At 41.2% G+C, this 19,028-nt stretch overlaps 1 protein-coding gene across 2 annotated transcripts in view; it reads left to right on the forward strand.

Annotated features, from left to right (window-relative positions):
- The window catches only part of YEATS4 (YEATS domain containing 4), a 40,906-nt gene extending 25,322 nt beyond the window's left edge, over positions 1–15,584 (forward strand). The window contains exon 7 of one of the 2 annotated variants that reach the window (XM_030323190.1): positions 15,261–15,584. In XM_030323190.1, the coding sequence (XP_030179050.1) occupies positions 15,261–15,328 (68 nt within the window). In that variant the 3' untranslated portion in view covers positions 15,329–15,584. Of the gene's footprint in view, positions 1–4,341; positions 6,118–15,260 lie in introns of those variants that run through there. The other variant, XM_030323189.1, reaches the window with a different exon arrangement.
- Positions 15,585–19,028: the final 3,444 nt, after the last annotated feature.

Raw genomic sequence — 19,028 nt, forward strand, 5'->3', positions numbered from 1 at the left:
TTTCAACAAAATATTTGCTAACTGAATCCAGCAACATATAGAAAGGAGTAAGTGATCTCATGATCAAGTGGGATTTATCCCAGGAATACAAGGTTGGTTCAACATGTAAAAACCAATCTGCATTACAGGCTGTTAGGGGTGGAATGGTGTCTCTTGAAAAGTTGTAAGTTGAAGTCCTAATGCCCAGTACTTCAGAATATGACTGTATTTGGAGATAGGGCCTTTAATGGGGTAATTAAGTCAAAATGAGGTCATTAGGGTGGATCTTAATTCAGTATGGCTGGATCCTTGTAAAAAGCTTAGGAAGACCATGTGGAGACATAGGGAGAAGATAGCCAGCTACAAGCCGTGGAGAGAGGCCTCAGAAGAAACCAACCCTGATGACACATTAAATTTTCTGTTGTTTATGCCACCTAACCTGTGGGACTTTGTCATGGCAACCCCAGCCAACTAATAAATTGGCCAAATTAAAAGAATAAAGGATAAAAGCTACATGGTCATCTCAATAAATGCAGAAAAAGCATTTGACCAAAATCCAACACCCTCTTATGATAGAAATACACAACAAACTAGGACTATAAAGGAACTTCCTCAACCTGATAAAGGGCATTTAAGAAAAACTCATAGTGAACATTATAAATAATTGTGAAAGACTATATGCTTTCCCCCCCTAACATCAGGAACAAGACAAGGATGTTTGTTTTGACCACATCTATTCAACATTGTGCTGGAGATTCTAGCCAGGGCAACCAGGCAAGAAAAAGAAATAAAAAGCATCCAGATCAGAAAGGAAGACGTAAAATTATCTCTATTTGCAGACAACATGATGTTGTACTTAGAAACATCCCAGGAAATAAACACACACACAAACTAGTAGAGCTAATAAATGCATCCATCAGGGTTGCAGGATATAGGATCAATATACAAAAGTTAGTTATATTTCTATACACTAGCAATGAACTGAAAATAAAATTAAGAAGACAATTTTATTTATAATTGAATAAAAAAGAATAAAATGTGAATATAACACCTAAAGTTCAAGCAACCAAAGAGAAAATAGATGAGTTGGACTTCATAATTAAAAACTTTTTGCTTCAGGACATCTGAGCGGCTCAGCTGGTTAAGCATCCGACTCTTGGTTTCAGCTCAGGTCATGATCTCATGGTTCATAGTTTCGAGCCCTGTGTCTAGCTCCACACTGGCGGAGCCTACTTGGGATTGTCTCTCTTTCTCTCTCTCTGTCCCTCCCCCACTCATGCTCTCTCTCTCAAAAAAAATAAATAAACTAAAAAACAAAAACAAAAAACTTTATGCTTCAAAGGACATTACCAAGAAAGTGAAAAAACAATCCACAGGATGTGAGAAAATATTTGCAAATCATATATCTGAAAAGCGGCTAGTATCCAGAACATATGAAGAACTCCTACAACTCAGTAATAAAAAGACAACCAATTAAAAATTGGGCAAAAGATTTCTATAGACATTTCTCCAAAGACATATAAATGGCCAATAAGCACATGAAAAGATGCTCAACATCATTTGTTATTAGAGAAATGCAAATCAGAACCATCACGAGGTATTACTTCACTAGGATGACTATCATAGAAGAGACAGACAATAGCAAGTGTTTACAAGGATGTGGAGAAATTGAAACTCTCTCACATTGCTGATGAGAATGTAAATCAGCATGGGTTCTGATGGAAATAGTTTGGGAGTTCCTTAAAAAGTTAACATTAGGGTGCCTGGGTGGCTTGGTCAGGTAAGCAACCGACTTTGGCTCAGGTCATGATCTCATGGTTCATGAGTTTGAACCCTGCGTTGGGCTCTGTGCTGGCAGCTCAGAGCCTGGAGCCTGCTCGGATTCTGTGTCTTCCTCTATCTGTGCCTCTCCCCCACTCGTGCTCTGTTTCTCTAATTTTCAAAAATGAATATGCGTTTAAAAAAAAAAAAAGTTAAACATAAGTGTGCCTGACTGGCTCAGTTGGTGGAACGTGAGGCTCTTGATTTCGGAGTTGTGAGTTCGAGCCCTGCATTGGGTGTACAGATTGCTTAAATAAATAAACTTTAAAAAAAAAATTTACACATAGAGTTATTATGTGACCTAGCAATTCTACCTCTAGGTATATAGCTAAAATAATTGGAAACATATGTCCATGGAAAAACTTGTACATGCATATTTGTGTGAGTATTATTCATTATAGCCCCAAATAGAAACAATCCAAATGTCCATCAGCTGATGCATGGATAAATCAAATTTGGTATATCAATACAATGGATTATTCAGCAGTAAAAGTGAAGTGTTATGTTACAATATGGATAGACCATATAGACATGCTGAATGAAAGATGCCAGACACAAAGGCCATATATTGTATCATTCCACTTATATGAAATATATGTAATAGGCAAAAACAGAGATAGAAAGTGATTAGGGCTTAGGGACACCTGGCTTGCTTAGTAGAGCACGTGACTTCATCTTGGGGTCATGGGTTCAAGTCCCACATTGGGTGTAGAGCTTACTTTAAAAAAAAATTAAAATAAAAAAAAAAAAAAAGAAGAAGAGTGATTAGGGTTTGCCAGGGGATGGGGGTTGAGGGTAGGGAGTAACTGGATACAGGATTTCTTTTGGGAGTGATGAAAATGTATCTGGCACTGGATAGTGGTGATGGTTGCACAACCTTGTGAATATACTAAAAAGCCACTGACTTGTACACTTTATAGTTTGTGAATTACACTTCAATTTTTAAAAATAATGCTAAGTGTTACCATTGACTGAATACTTTATAGCCCCAAACTGAGCTAAAGACAATCCAATGAAGTGCCTGGGTGGCTCAGTCAGTTGAGCGTCCGACTTCAGCTCAGGTCATGATCTCGTGGTTTGTGAATTCAAGCCCCACGTCAGGCTCTGTGCTGACAGCTCAGAGCCTGGAGCCTGCTTCAGATTCTGTGTCTCCCTCTCTCTCTACCCCTCCCCCACTCACACTTTGTCTCTCTCTCTCTCTCTCTCTCTCTCTCAAAAAATAAGTAAACATTTTTTAAAAATTTAAAAAGAAGACAACTCAGTGAATGCATATGATTATCCCATTTTACAAATTAGAAAAGTGAGATTCAAGGAGATTAAGTGTTTTACCCAAGGACACATATTAGAAAGCATTTGAACTGGGCAGACTCAGGTCTAACTGCAAAACCCCAATGCCTAATCACTCCTCCCAGCACCAAGCTGTCCTGATCAAAAATCATTAATAATTCCCATTATATATCTGAAAATGCCCAAATATTTGTATGTGTATATAAATAACATTTCAATATATATGCCATATGTAGTAATATATATAACATATAACATATATAATAATATGTAATATATACACTGCCTAACATAGTACACATATGTAGAATTTAATACATATAATATATAATAATATAGATATGGGTGTGTGTATATTATCCACAAATCAGTAAAGTCAACTCAATAGAAAAATGTGCAAAGAATATGACCAAGTAATTCAAATGAAAAATACAAATGGTCAATAAACATTTGAAAATATCTGTAAACTCGCTTGTTATTGGGGGAATGTAAATGAATGCAAGACCATTTCTCATTCACTGTAGAGACAATATTTAAAGATTTCTAATAAACAGTGTCACAGAAGAGTGAATAGGGGGGTTGGCATTCATACACTGCTAGTGTGCATTAAGAGTATTAATAGCAGTGTAATATTATCTATTAGGATTGTATATTTATCATTTAATCAAATGATTTCACTACTAGGAAACACTCTCATATGTACAGAAGGATGTTAATTGCTTGTTTGTAATAGTGAAAAATTGGATATAAACTAAATGCCTACCGATGTGTATACAACTTTATGTAAATTCTTAGAAAAGTAATTAACAGAAGTTACTTTTGAGGATAGCAGTGACATTGGAGTAGATGTTGGGGAGGATGAGTAAAGGGCTAACAAAACCTTTTTCCCTTTCTGCTTGAGAATTTGACTCTGCTTCAGAATTTGACTCTGCTTCAGAATTTGGTTTCTCAGGCAATGTGATAAAGACAGTATGTCAATCATGCCGCCAGGCAACACTGTGCATGGGGAAGGCGATCTCTGTTTGGTAAACAATGTCTGGAGTGAGAGAACAATCAGTCTAGGCAGGAAGTCACATCCTTGGACTTCCCTGAGTGCTGTGACTCTAAGTAATTGGTGTGTCTCTCACAGGAACTCTAGAAACTATACCTAGGAAGTGGTTATAAGAGATACTGGCTCCTGCAGGGAGTAGGGCCTGTAAGCCAAGGCAGCTTCTATGTTTGCCTGATGGGCACCTTGCTTCCTTGAATCTGCAGCGCATGCTCAACGGACTGCTGCAATGACTCCTGGGAGCACATGCCCATGTCCTGATGGCCGTCTGTGGTTCCCAGGCTGTAGCCTTTGGAGTGTCCAAATGCGGTCTATAGTCAAGTTGTGAGTCAAGGTGTAACTGAACCTAAGATCTCCCCTGTTGGGCAGAGTCAGAAAGGCTTTCATGGCAAACTGAAAATAAATTTGTAAGTTAAAAAATTAGTTTACACACATCCTCCATTTCAACCAGTAGAACCTTCGTGCTATTCCTCAAATGTACTACCCTGCACTCTCCTGCTATTACACCTTCCATCTTCTTCCTTTGTTAAAATATTTCCTTTCTTCCAGGCCCAAATTTCCCTCTCCCTCCTCCCAACTAAGCTCACTTCCTCTGACCCATCATAGTATCTTGTTTGCCTCTCTTTTGTGTTGTTATTCATCCTGCTGTGAAAGTATGATATACTTCTATTACCGTCCTTCACACTTTTTTTCACTCTTGGCAAAAGAGGGCGAGTTGGTTTTGTTTATCTTGATAATTGTATATAAAGCACTTGACATGCCTAGCATACAGGAAGTGCTCAATAAACGATCACTGGCCTTTTAGTGTTCTCTGTCATTTAACTTTTAGGACCTGCCCGGGGTCTATTCCACACTAGGGCACAATTCTAGTTGCAGATCTTGGCTTTTTCTTCATCTACTCTAGCCTGTCCCAGTGCTAGGCACAGAGTCTTGCCCAGCTGTGTCCCAAGATATCACAAGCACAAATAAGCCAAAGGTGAAAACTGACTTTGGCCTGGAATGTACCATTCATGTGGGTCTACTTATGCCGAGTTGTTTCTGTACTTAAGACTTTGGGAAATTAGACAAAATTTATAGTGTGTTTTTATTGAGTTTGATGACCAGAACTAAGCTATTTTTATCTCTCTAAGAGCAATCTAAAGTGTCAGGACTGCCCTGTCCAGTCTTCTATGGTAGAGGTCTGCAAACATTATCCAAAAGGGCCAGATAGTATTTTAGGCCTTGGGGGCTATACATTCTCTGTCACTGCTGCTCAATTCTGCAATTGTAACATGAAATCGGCCGTCCCTAAACAAATGAGCACTGTGTTCCAACGAAAATGCATTTAATGACACGGAGATTTGAATTTCGTAAAATTTCCACATCATAAAATATTTTCCTTTGTTTGATTTTTTTTTCCAAGCACTGAGAACATTAACAAACAAACAAACAAACAAAACCATCCTTAGTTACCAGGCCATGGGAAAACAGGCTGAGGGCCACATACAGCCCCAGAGCCACATAGTCTGCTTATTCTTGGGTTTCCAAGACTAGGAATGTACAAGAATTGCCAACCCCAAGAGGGAGCTCTAGGATTTGCTCTGTGAATTCAAAGTAAAAGCCTGAGTTTGGGCCTTCGTCAATGTTCTGAGCCCACTTAGGTTAGCCCAAGTTACCCCATACAAAAGAGATTTGCAAAAGAACCGTGAAGCTTAAGCACAATGACTCATTTCTTCTGTTTAATCTTACCGAGGCTTGTCACCTCCCTGCTTCATGAGTAGCTGCAAAGGCATTCAGTCTGAGGAATTCATTTCCTAACCTCCTAAACTGACTGCAGTTCGGTTTCTTCCTTCACTCTGATGCCCTCATCATCAGAGACCTTGGGGCCATATCCAACTGGGCATTTTCAGGGTTTATCTTATCTAACTGAATTGACCACTTTCTTTTCCTAGAAACTTCCTCTCTCTTTCTTCTCTGCCTTCCTCTCTCTGTGATTTTTTTCTGTTTGTTTTTTCACCGGTCCTTTTGGCCAATTTTTCTGTTTCCTTTAGTGTTCCTTCTTTCCCTTTGTTAATCCTATAAATATTTTCTATTTTCTATGGTTCTATCTTGAACCAGCATATTTTTTTTTCTTACTTACCCCTGGCTGCAAATACTGTTTGTATGCTAATTGTCCCGAGCCAGGATATCCAGCCCAAATTCCCATGCTAAACTCTGGACTGTACATTCATCTATCTCCTTGACAATAGGTTTAGATGTTCTATGAGCGTCTCAGTTGAACATGTCCAAAACTTAAGTTATTGTCCTCTATTCTGATCTTCTCACCATCACAAATTCCCTACCTTGGTAAATGGCATCAGTACAGATCCATCTTGCCATATTGTCAGTAGTAGATAGGATCTCCCCAACCTAGGCTCCTCTGGTTGAGAACTACAATCACCATTCACAGAGGTGAATTCTGTGGCCCTTCCCCCTGGCCAGACATGATTATATTTGGGTGGATGCTTAACCCAATCTGGATGAATCAGATTATCTCCTGGGATTATTCTCAGCCATTATTGGTACTTGAACTACAGATGATGCAGCTGTATGCCTGGAGAATAGAGAATTGGTCTATAGGGAGAGATTGAAATTGATGCACAAAGAAAAGAAGAGTAGAAGAAATGGCCTCAGATAGAATTATCTTGGCCCTGCCATCCCAACTTCCCACTTGCCTGTGCCTTGCCTGTAGGGCTGCCTCTGTCCTTGAGTCACCACCCTCTGGTATAAAATAGCTTGCTTCTAACCTCTTGTACTTAATTACTATATTAAATTTTCTCTTTTGAATTACCTAACATGAATTTTGCATCCCTGTCTGGACCCTGACTAATGTAAATATCTTTGCAAATAAGCACAGAATGTTGACAGCATTTACTTTAAGAGCTATTTATTTATGTTTCACTGTACAAATCTCCACCATTTACTTCATCATTTGGCGATTGATGAAAACTTGTTTCCAAGTTTTTTGCTACTACAGTTCTGTAATGAACATCTTTGCATATATATGTATTTTTATAGGGCAAAGTAAAATTGCTAGAAGTAATATTTCTAGGTCAAAAAGGGGGATATGCATTTTTTAATTTTAATATTATTCCCAAATTTCTCCCAAAAGTTTGCACCAATTTATACTATTGACAATTGTACATTAGAGTGCCTGTTTACACTCCTGGCCAACTTTTTGTCGATCTCACAGGTGAAAAATATTCCATTGTTTCGATTTGCTTTTCTCTGCATTCTGAATGAAAATAAGTATCTTTTCATATGCTTACTGGCTCTTTGTATTTCTTTTTCTGTGAACTGCCATGTAACAGGTTTTATTTTTTGCTCTGTTTTACTAAATATTATATAGCATGAACTTTATCTGAAACAATAATAAAACCGACACCATCAATAAAGACTGCATATTATTTCATTCTGATTATACCATAATTATTCTTTTATTATTAGATATTTAGATTGTCCCCAATTTTTTTCATAACATTTATAAGTTCTTGGATAAGGAGTTATGAGGACATAAGGGTGTGTGTGTGTGTGTGTGTGTGTGTGTGTGTGTGTGTATAAGGCTTTTGCCAATTGCCAGTTGCCCGATGGAAAGTCCATCCCAGTTTGCATTCCCACCAGCAGACTGTGAGTGTGCCCATTTCCCCATACAAAAGTATTCAGCCAAGAGGTAATTTCTGGAGTTTGTGTCATGAACTGCCCATGCAAAATGATCTGCAGCCCAAGTGGTCAGTCTCCAGAAGTGCAGGTTTGAGGCTCCAGCATGAGCAGGTTCCTTTATCCATCACTGTGAAGTTAAAACTACAGACCAGTCCTTTTCAATATGTTCTCATTCATCCCACAACAATTTATTGAACATCTATTGTGCTGGGAGGCTTTTTTCTTGTCCTGGAGGTCTCCCATCAAAAAGGGTGAGCCACAGTTACACATAATTAAAAATATCATAGTATTGAGAAAATGCTTGGGTGTTGGAGAAAGCCCATCACAGACTTGTAGAACTTGGGCAGGGTGCTTAACTTCTCCAAACTTCAGTTTTCTTTTGCATACAGTTGACATCATGAAACTGATCGGAGGATGGTGTTAAAAGGCCTGAGTGCCTGGCACATGTAGGTATTCGCATAGGGAGTAAAAATGTGGGCTCTGGAGTTGGGCTACATGGTTTGAATCTTGGCTCCATTGCTGACTGGCTTTGTGACCTCAGGCAAATTATTCAACCTCTGTGCCTTCCTTCCTCAATTGAAAGTGGGCAGAAACATACTTACCTCATACTGTCATTGAGAAGATCAAATGAGATGATACATGTAAAGTACTTAGATAGTACCTAGACCTACTAAGTACTCAATTAATATGTTATTTTTAAACAGCTTTATTGAAGTATAATGTACATACAGACATATTTCATTTTATTGTGCTTTAGTTTATTGTACTTCACAGATACTGTGTTTGTTATAAATTGAAAGTTTAAGACTTCAGTGGAGGAAGAAAGTGCAGATGTGGTAGAAACAGTTAAGAGAACTAGAGTGAGAAGTGGAGCCTGAAGATGGGACTGAGTTGTTGCAATCTTATGATAAAACTTGAACACATGAGGAGTTGCTTCTTACAGATGAGCAAAGAAAGTGCTCTCTTTTTTTTTAGTTTTTTTTTTTAATGATTATTTATTTTTGAGAAAGAGAGAGAGAGACAGAGCATAAGCTGGGGAGGAGCAGAGAGAGAGGAAAACACAGAATCCGAAGCAGGCTCCAGGCTCTGAGCTGTCAGCACAGAGCCCAACACAGGGCTCGAACCTGCAAACTGCGAGATTTTGACCTGAGCCGAAGTCGGACGCCTAACCGACTGAACCACCCAGGCACCCTGAAAGTGGTGGAATCTACTCCTGGTGAAGATGATGTGAAGATTGTTGAAATGACAGCAAAGGATTTGGAATATTATATAAACTTAGTTGATGCTGTCAAACAGCATCACGTGCTACAGAGAAATCATTTGTGAAAGAAGACTTGATTCATGCGGCAGACTTCATTGTGGTCTTTTTTTTTTTTTTAAAGATTTCTTTATTATTTTTAATTTTTTTTTCAACGTTTATTTATTTTTGGGACAGAGAGAGACAGAGCATGAACGGGGGAGGGGCAGAGAGAGAGGGAGACACAGAATCGGAAACAGGCTCCAGGCTCTGAGCCATCAGCCCAGAGCCCGACGCGGGGCTCGAACTCCCGGACCGCGAGATCGTGACCTGGCTGAAGTCGGACGCTTAACCGACTGCGCCACCCAGGCGCCCCAGTTCTTTATTATTTTTAAGTAATTGCTACAACCAACATGGAGCTCAAACTCACAGCCCTGCGATCAGGAGTTGTACGTTCCACCAAGCCAGCCAGGTGCCCCCTATGTGGTCTTACTTTAAGAAATGGCCGCAGCCACCCCAACCTCATCAGTCAGCAGCCGTGAACATCGAGGTAAGACCCTGCGCAAGCAAAAAGATTACAACTCATTGGAAGCTTAGATGATGGTTAGCATTTTTTAAGCAATATTTTTAAAATAAGGTATGTGCCTTGGCTTTTTTGGGACATAATGCTAGTGCACACTGAATAGCCTATAGCGTAGCGTAAACATAACTTTGATATGCACTGGGAAACCAAAAAATTCATTTGACTTGCTATGTTGTGGTGGTCTGGAACCAAATGTGCAGTGTCTGCAAGGTACACCTGTATTGTCATGGGCTGAATTGTGTACCCCCCAAATTCCTCTGTCAAAGTTCCAACCCCCAGTATCTCCAAATAGAACTGTATTTCAAGATTAGATCTCTCAAGATGTAATGAAATTAAAAGGAGATCATTAGGGTGGACTCTAATCCAATATGGCTGGTGTCCTTAAAAGAAGAGGACATTTGGACACAGACATGTATAGAGGGAAGATGATATGAAGATAAAGTGAGAAGACCATCTGCAGGCTAAAGAGAGAGGCCTGGAATAGATCCCTCCCTCACAGCCCTCAGAAGGACCTGACCCTGCCCACACTTTGATCTGGGACTCCAGGCCTCAGAACGAAGAGAAAATAAATTTGTGTTGTTTAAAGCCACCCAATCTGTGGTATTTGTTACAGCACCCCTAGCAAACCAATACACACACCATAAGATTCACCCACTTTTGTGTATAATTCAATGATTTTTAGTAAATTAACAGAGTCATTCAATCTAATACTAGAATATTTTCTTCACTCCCAAAAGAAACCTTGCCTCCATTTGCATTCACTCCCCAATTCCCACCTTCAGCCCCAGACGGCCACTCATTTTCTGTGTGCATAGATTTGCCTTTTCTGGACATTTCATATAAATCATCTCCAATGATCAGGAAATTTTACATGTCAAGAGTCAGCACATTCTATATCCTGATTTTCTATTTGTTACAATGTCTTATATTGAGTCCACATAAATAAGACAAAAAATATTATATGTACTGCAGAATAGTCGTATTGGGACTGAAATATTCAGTCAAAATGACCATTGTAATTATAAATAAGAAATTATTGCTGGGGCGCCTGGGTGGCTCAGTTAAGCATCCGACTTGGGCTCAGATGATAATCTCGCTGCTGGTGGGTTTGAGCCCGCCTAGGGCTCTGTGCTGCTGACATCTCAGAGCCTGGAGCCTGCTTCAGATTCTGTGTCTCCCTCTCTCTCTCTCTGCCCTTCCCCCGTTCTCACGCTGTCTGTGTCTCTCAAAAATAAATAAAAGTTTAAAATTAAAAAAAAAAAGAAATTATTGCTTGTTCTTCGCAGTCACTAGGGAAAAAACACTGAAGACTTTGAGGGAGAGTTTCTGTAGGGGTGCAGCAGGGTAGAGACAGCCCTAGAAGGTAGCAGCTGAACTGCTCAAGAAAACCGCTTCTGCGCTGAGATCTGAACGGACAAGTTGCTCCCCAGAGCTGCTCAGGCACATCTGGTAACTAATCGGGACATTCCATCAAGGCCACATGTTCGGGGCCACGCCTAGAGGGCGGAGCATCTACACTGCCAAAGACAGTGTGGAGGCTGCACAAAGACTGGGCTTTGTGCAATGCCCCTTTTGTTGAAAAGACCCATTTAGATGAAATCTATCTGGGGCATTATGTCAAAACTGCAAATGGAGAAGTCTTTGCTTTTCTCACCTGGAAGAGTCAGCGCCTCTGTTGAGTTTACCAACCCTTAGTAACCATAAACTGAAACTCTGGATCGGTATGCATATGCATACACATGTAACCACTTATTCAAGAATATTTATTGAGTGCCTTCTGTGTGCCAGGTACCTTTCTAAGCACTTGGGAATATATCAGTGAATAAACAAAGGTCCCTGTGCTTGTGGTGCTGGCATTCTAGAGAGACAGTCAGCACATAAACACTAAACATAGTAATAATAAAGAAGTTAACTAAAGTGTGAAGTCAAAAGGTGTTAAGTTAGAAAATTAAAGCAAGGCAAAGGGGTTGGGAGTGCCTGGGGTTGAGCAGGGACAAGGTTGCAACTTTATTTTTTTTAAAAACCACTTTACTGGTGTGTGATTGACATAAAGCTGTACATATTTAATGTGTTAACTTGCTAAGTTTGAAGAGACATATGTATCAGTGAAACTATCACCACTGTATGCTTTCAACAGAGCCATCACTTCCAAAAGTTTCCTCCTGCCCTCTATTTATTATTCTTTTATGTCATAAAGTTGCAATCTTAAATAGGGTGATTTATTTTCACCTTGTTGAGAAGGTGTCATTAGAGCAAGACAGAAAGGAGAGGATGGAGTTAGCTAGCAATTATCTGTGGAAAAGTGATCCAGGCAGAAGGAACAGCCAGAGTATGCTCTCTAAAGCAAAAGCAATTCCAAGGAGCACCCAAGAGGCCACCGTGGCTGGAACTGAGTGAGCAAGGGAAGAGCGGCAGAGGTGAGGACTTTTTGCAAGGGCTTCAGTTGTTACTCCAAGTGAGATGGGAAACCGGAAGAACAGTGTAAGTGGACTTAAGTTTGGAAAAGATCCCCCTGGATGGATTGGAGGGGAACAAAGATAGAAGCAGAACATGGGTTAGGAGCCTATTTCAGAATCCAGATAAGAGATGACAGTGGTTGAGGTTGGGAGCAGTGGACATGCTATGTTTGTGCAACTGGAGATTCATTTGTCCTGCAAATATTCGTAGGCACTGTGATGTGCGCTGGGATGCTGTGGTGACCATCCTAGTGGCAGTCCCTCCCTAATTACTGTAAACAATGGTAATAGTTAACATGGATAGACGGCTTGCTACAAGTCAGGTTGTCTTTAAAAGGTTGAAAGGTATTTTCTCAGTGAACCCAAATCAACTTCTAAAACTCAGGTGCCACTGTTGTTTGTCCCCGTTAAAGGTGAGGGAAGTCAAATCCCGAGAGGGTTAGTGAGTAGCCCAAACTTGCACAATCAGGCCAAAGTCAGAATTCAAGCACATAGGGTTGTGTTCCAGAATGCCTCCCTTAAAAATGGCAGCCATGATGGGGGTTATAATAGTATGACATGGGAAGGAAGGGATGACATCGAAGCTGAGATTTAACTGTTTGCCAGGAGATGGGTGGGTGTAGGCAGAGGAGAAAGCAGGAGTGAGGAGGGGAATGTCCCAGGTACAGGGAAGATCATGTACAAAGACAGACCTAGAAGTGAGAAAGCAGGACCTTGGAAAGACTGAAAAAACTCCCACCGTGTTGTTGGATCTCCAAGTGTATAGGGGGGAGTGATAGAGGATGAACCAGAAAAACAGGCAGCGAATACAACTTTGGATTAATACATCTGTGGATCAATAGTCTACTAATTGCACATTTGTCTTTAATATTTCCTTCCTGGGATCGCCTGCTGCAAATATATCAATTGAAAGACAGTGGATCTTGGAGTCAGAGAAACAATGACAGCCCAAGGAGCAGCTTGCTGTAGAAAGGCTAAAGACCCCAGATCTCCACCACCCTCTCCATCCAACCCAAATAAGTATACTAAGTAAAGCCATGAGCTAGCTATGCAAACACAGCTTCAAGAAAAGTCCTCTGCCCCATTTCCATCTAATCCTTTTGGAGCCTCTGTTACAGACAAACCTAACTGAATCCTGCTCTGCCATTTCTTAGCTTTAACACGAATTATTTCACATCTATAAACTTAATTTATCCATTCTATAAAATTAACATAATGTTACCCATCTCAGGATTATTATCACTCTAACTGAGCTAATGCATACAAACTGCATATTTGACATTTTCTATTCATTTACAAAACTCACGTATCTAAATAACAATTCCACATTCCAATAAAAAGTGCATTTTGATTATTCCCAAAATTGGATAAATGGTTTAGTCTTATATGATACAAGAATAAATGTTTAAGCTCCACAAACTCCATCCACTTTAGTCCAGAAGTTTCTATTTACTTCCAAATAAGATGGGAAATTCTTGGCTTATGATGTATAGAAGTAAGGGAATGCATTGACTTTTCAAGCAGAGAATCCCCTGGACTTCGAGAGTAAGAGCTGGTCTGGCCCACTGAGAAGTGCGTAGACATCGAAACCAGACTAATTTGGGATTAACTGGAGGGACGTAGTTGATTGCTCATCGGCAGCAATGGAAATGAGCTTGCACTGCCTTGGGCTTACTTGGCTTTCTTTCTCGGGAGAAATGTTGCCATAAATTGTTTTGTGAGACACCAACAACTTGGCAAGGAAGAAAGTCTTCCACAAAATATTCTAGCCATTGGGAGGGCAAAACTCTGGGAAGTCCACCCACATTCTTGCGGGATGCAGCTAGACATCTGCAAAGAACATAAGCAACGCAGCTGAAAAGCCATAGTATCGTGCAAGGCGTGAGCCCACATGCAGAAGGATCAGTACTTTGTCCTCAAAGCCAGGTACCCTGAAACTTGTTTCCCCAGTTGGCCTTTGTACCCCTCTATTCTAGTATTTCTAACTTAAGTTGTTAAATGGGCAAAAGTTGGTGTACTCAGTGGTTCCAAATCAGTATTTAGTCTCACAGAAGTATTTGGAGCTGGTAATGGACCCAGTGACAGGGACCATTTCAAAGTAAGTACGGATCCAGAAATGGGAGAGAAATGCCCTTAATGCTTGGGCAGAGGTGGTACATCTATAAACGCCTAGACTGTCTGTGTGTGGAGACAGGTGGGGAAAAGCATGTGGGCAGGGAGGTGACCACATGTGAAGTGGACTCTGAGGGGGATGGGGTCTGTGAGGGCAAGGCAGCTGAGGGCCTCGGCCGAGGGGGGGAATGGTGGGGGACAGAGAACGTAGGAGGGGTCAGCAGCCCTTCTTTAACTGTCATGTGCGTCACTGCCTGAAGGTGGCATCTCTCACTCTGAAGGATTCCTATGGAGATTAAGAAGCCTTGAATTACTTTTTTGGGAGGTCAGTGCACATCTGTTTCCTATTTGTCATGTTCTGTCAGCACTTCTGTGAGAACAGAGCCATTACACCAGCCTTGGAAGCCACAGGCAGCTGGATCCTCCAGGCCTGGCATCTCCCGGGCCCACGGTCCCACCTCCTCAAGTGGCAAAAGAGTAGAAAACACCATTGCGTCCCATCTCGGCTTCTGCCGCCCCCACTCTCACCTGTACTCTGTGCTTCAAAGAGCAAACAGGTACAAAGAATTCAGCCTGGTTAATCAGTCGTTCTCTTGCCTGCAAAACAACACAGCAAGAAACAACTTAGAGGCTTTTCAATCCTCTGATGTGTTTAATTTGTTATCTAGCAAGCAATAAAGAGAAAAAGAAATTCTCCGGAGTTTTATAATATTTACAGTCCTCTCGCTAGGGAACTGGAGTTTGCCCAGGAGGCATATTGCAAAGTGAGTGTCTGGCCCCAGGGAAAGACCCAGAATTCTGTAACAGTCCTGTTGGCCTAGTGATGTTTATCAGAATGGTGAAGATTTCCAAATGGTGCTTATCAGTGTACGAAGGCACTTATCACAAGTAAGGAAAGACTTCCATTGATTTGGTTCAAAGGGCAGCCCAAGACAGTGAATCACATTCCCTGCCCACCTCCGTGCAGTCCTCCCACCACCCCTGGGTGACCCAGGCTGGCTTCACCAGGGTCTGGGTTTGAAATCACAAGGCGTCTGTGACAGTCTACTTTCCTCTCAGGTCGCTGTGTGATGACCGACCTCCAACGCTTAATTCTGATTTCAAGAATGCATTTGGTAGATGGATGATCAGTACCCAACTGGGTCGGGGCTTCAGTTTTCAAGATCTCAACTGAATGCCTTCGAAGCTTCTGAGCAGATGAGAAAGGATGATCAACTACTTACCGATGCATAAAGGCTGAGTGGGCAGGAGGCTCAGACCCCTGTGATTGTAAATCCTTTTCAAGTCTGTTTATCGGTGTTCTCCACTAGTCACTCTGTGATGTTTTAGGACTCGCTTTAAAATGAAGAAGTATTTAGGGGCGCCTGGGTGGCTCAGTCGGTTAAGCGTCCGACTTCAGCTCAGGTCACGATCTCACGGTCCGTGGGTTCGAGCCCCGCGTCAGGCTCTGGGCTGATGGCTCGGAGCCTGGAGCCTGCTTCCGATTCTGTGTCTCCTTCTTTCTCTGCCCCTCCCCGTTCATGCTCTGTCTCTCTCTGTCTCAAAAATAAAAATAAACATTAAAAAAAAAATAAAATGAAGAAGTATTTAATTTTATTGATCACTACCCATGTGCTGTGTTTCTAGGACTGCCTATTTATTGGTGTTTCTGTAAAAACAACAGCAGCCACGTGTTGTGGAAACAGTCTCAGTGGAAACCAGCAGGACTTAGCCTGATGTGGGCATTTTTGTTACATGCCTCCCCAGAAATGCTTGAGTTAATATTTTTACAATAGAAAAAAAAAGGCAATAAAAGCTTTTGAAGCCAGATGTCTCTTTACAAAACTGCTGATGGGGAAACTTTTCTCATGTAGAGACTTCAGTTAAGGTGATCAAATAAAATCAGTTATATTTAAAGTTGCTGGCTTTTGTTTATCTCGGTCAAATAAAGCTGTGTGTTCTAGTGAAGAAACTGAAGGTCAAAGGTCAAAGGACAAAGATTCTGGTGAGGTCTTGCATTAGGGAAGCCTTTTTAGCAGTGACTTCAGCCTTGGCAGGTGGTAATGCTGTTCAAGTCATGGTCAGAGGACGGAAGGTTTCCAAAATCTAAGTCTGATTTGGACCGCAGACATTGCACTTGCAACTTGGGTAGGGCACTTTTTACTAGTTTTCTGATCTGCACCAAGTCTTAATTGCCAACTCTCTCTCTCTCTCTTTGTTAACTGTCAATAGTAAATAATTGCTAGTCTAAAACATTCACCTGTCAACAAAGTGATGTATGTTTTGGAGAGAGTCAACAAGCAAGAATTGAAGTGACTTCAGTTGGTTTCCCCCCACTTATTTCCCTTGGCAGAATCCATCCTCGTATGGTAATTAACTCTCGTTTATTTGTTTCATACCAAACTAAAACCTACACAAATCTAAATACATGTGGGCGAATCCTTCTACCTGGCTGCTTGACCACCATCAGAATTGCCAGTAAGTTGTAAGTATAGTTGACTTAAGTTCCACATCAGTCATTTCTCCTGCCCTCCTCTCCGACCCTTCTTCCTTTAGTGCCCTATTCAAATGTCACATCCTCTGAGGCCCACTTTTCTATTCTCAGTCTCCCCTCCATGAATTAAATCCTCCCTTACTTTGCGCATTCCTCTACTGCTCATCATACTTGATAGTCACGTGTTTATGTGTTGTCCTCGCCTATTCACATGAGAACCCCATCAGGGCAAAGGAGTTTTTAGGGCCTGGAAAAATACCTTGGATGGAGGTCAAAGGAAAGGACTAAAGTGATTTGCAGCCTGGGTCACTGTGAGAACTCCATCAATAGTTAACTAGTCAGGAGGGACCTGTTTTGGTCAAGGGGGAGGGGGCGAGAGGCAAGATGATGAATTACATTTCAGTTGTATTAAGTCTAAGGTGCTGGAAGCACATTCAGAAGGATATTTCCAGCAGACCTTCGGGAATATGTGAAAAGAACATGAGGAAGAGACACTAGAGGCAAAGAAATTTGGAAGCTCTTCACATAAAGGGATGGGTGGCAAAAGCCACATGATTCACTGAGTCCATGGAGGTGAGTGGTGTCTTAGATAGAAAATTCCAGGAAGACATCTTAGGAAAAGATTTCATTTAGGGGGCAGAAGGAAAACAGCCAGCAAAATCCTTCAGCATTAGGGATCTAAGAGAATAGGAAAATGAGGGGCTAAGGAAGCCAGACTGGGTGTGGTTTCTAGAAAGGTGATCGATGCAGAAAGTTCAAGGATAATGAGAATGGAGGAAACACCCGTGTATCTCATAACTGGAAAATCACTGGCAACTTTCAAGAAGGCACCTCCAATTGAAAGAGAGGAACAAAACCAAAAGTCTAGCAGGGGATTGCAAACTCAAATGCTTATAAGGACTAGAGCGGTAACAGAAGTGAGCAAAGAGACCATGATGATATGGTGATCATAGGCCCCACCACACACCCATGCCCAGGCCATTGTTGCCTCATGGAAAGCATGACCCAAGACAGCCAGCTATCTGATCTTCACAGAGAAGACTGAATTTTTTTTTAATGTTTATTTTTGAGAGAAAGAGAGTGAGCAGGAGAGGGGCTGAGAGAGAGGGGGACAGAGGATCCGATGTGGGCTCCGTGCTGCCAGCCGAGAGCCCGATGTGGGGCCTGAACTCATGAATCATGAGATCATGACCTGAAGCGAAGTCAGACACTCAACCGACTGAGCCACACAGGCTCCTTGAGAAGACTGAAATTCTTATTTTTAAGTGAAATTTTCCAATTTAAAAAATATTGTGAGTCTAATGAAACACTTCTATACACTGTATGGGTGTATTTGAGCTCGTATTTGAGCCTCCTGTACCAGCAGCCTTTGCTAGGTTTGAAGGCATTGATGAGAGGATAGGAATCTTCTGAGATATGACCAGTCTGCTGGGTGTTTTAGAGACTGGAGTGCTAGCAGGTATCAAAGAGAAGATGGAATTTTCTGGAAAGAGAGGTCCAAGGCAGAGGTGGAAGTCATGAGATCAATAAGAAGAAGAAATACCTTTTCTTTTCAGATGAGAGGGATGAAGAAAGTAAGAGAGAAGTGTTAAATATTGAGAATGAGATTTAAGGTAAATAAGGGAAGATTAAGGACCTTGAATTTAATGTCATCAGTGAACTCTAAGAAGTAGACCTTGAGATTACCTGTGGAGGAAAAGGGAAGCAAGGACTGCCCTTGGGCCATCGGAGGGTGGGAAGTGTTTGCAGTAGTCACAGGGTTAGGGTTCAATGGTGACAAGTCAAACAAATAAAGACCCAGTGGAGGTTGATAGCATACATCTAGAGGGATTTTCCATTTAACCAGCACTTTTTAAATGGCTCTGCATTCTGGGCACTAGGCTAAGCCCTGGGGATTTCCAGTCAAGTTGAGGAATTAGATGAAGAAATAAATAATTGCCACAGGCTATCAATGTCACAGAGGGGTACAAACAGGGTGCTTTTGGGAAAAGAGGAGACACATCCTGGAAGGCTTTCTGAGGAGAGGGGATTTAAGTCTATGTTTGAAAACTAAGTTGTAATAGAGAATAAACTGATGGTCACGAGAGGGGAGGAGTGGGGAGGTTGAGTGAAATAGGTGATGGGGGTTAAGGAGTGCAATTGTGATGAGCACTGGGTGATGTATGGAAGCGTTGAATCACTATGTTGCACACCTGAAACTAGTGTAACACTGTATGTTAACTACATTGGAATTAAAATAATAAAAAAGAAAAGAAAAAGAAATTGTAGTTGCTATGAAGGCAATGGTGAAAGTCAGAAGAGACAATATATTCAAAACACTAGCGGTAATAGCAGGCATGGCGCATTCTGGGAAT

Source organism: Lynx canadensis, chromosome B4 (assembly GCF_007474595.2).
Source record: "Lynx canadensis isolate LIC74 chromosome B4, mLynCan4.pri.v2, whole genome shotgun sequence".
In the NCBI taxonomy this organism is placed as follows: Eukaryota; Metazoa; Chordata; class Mammalia; order Carnivora; family Felidae; genus Lynx; species Lynx canadensis.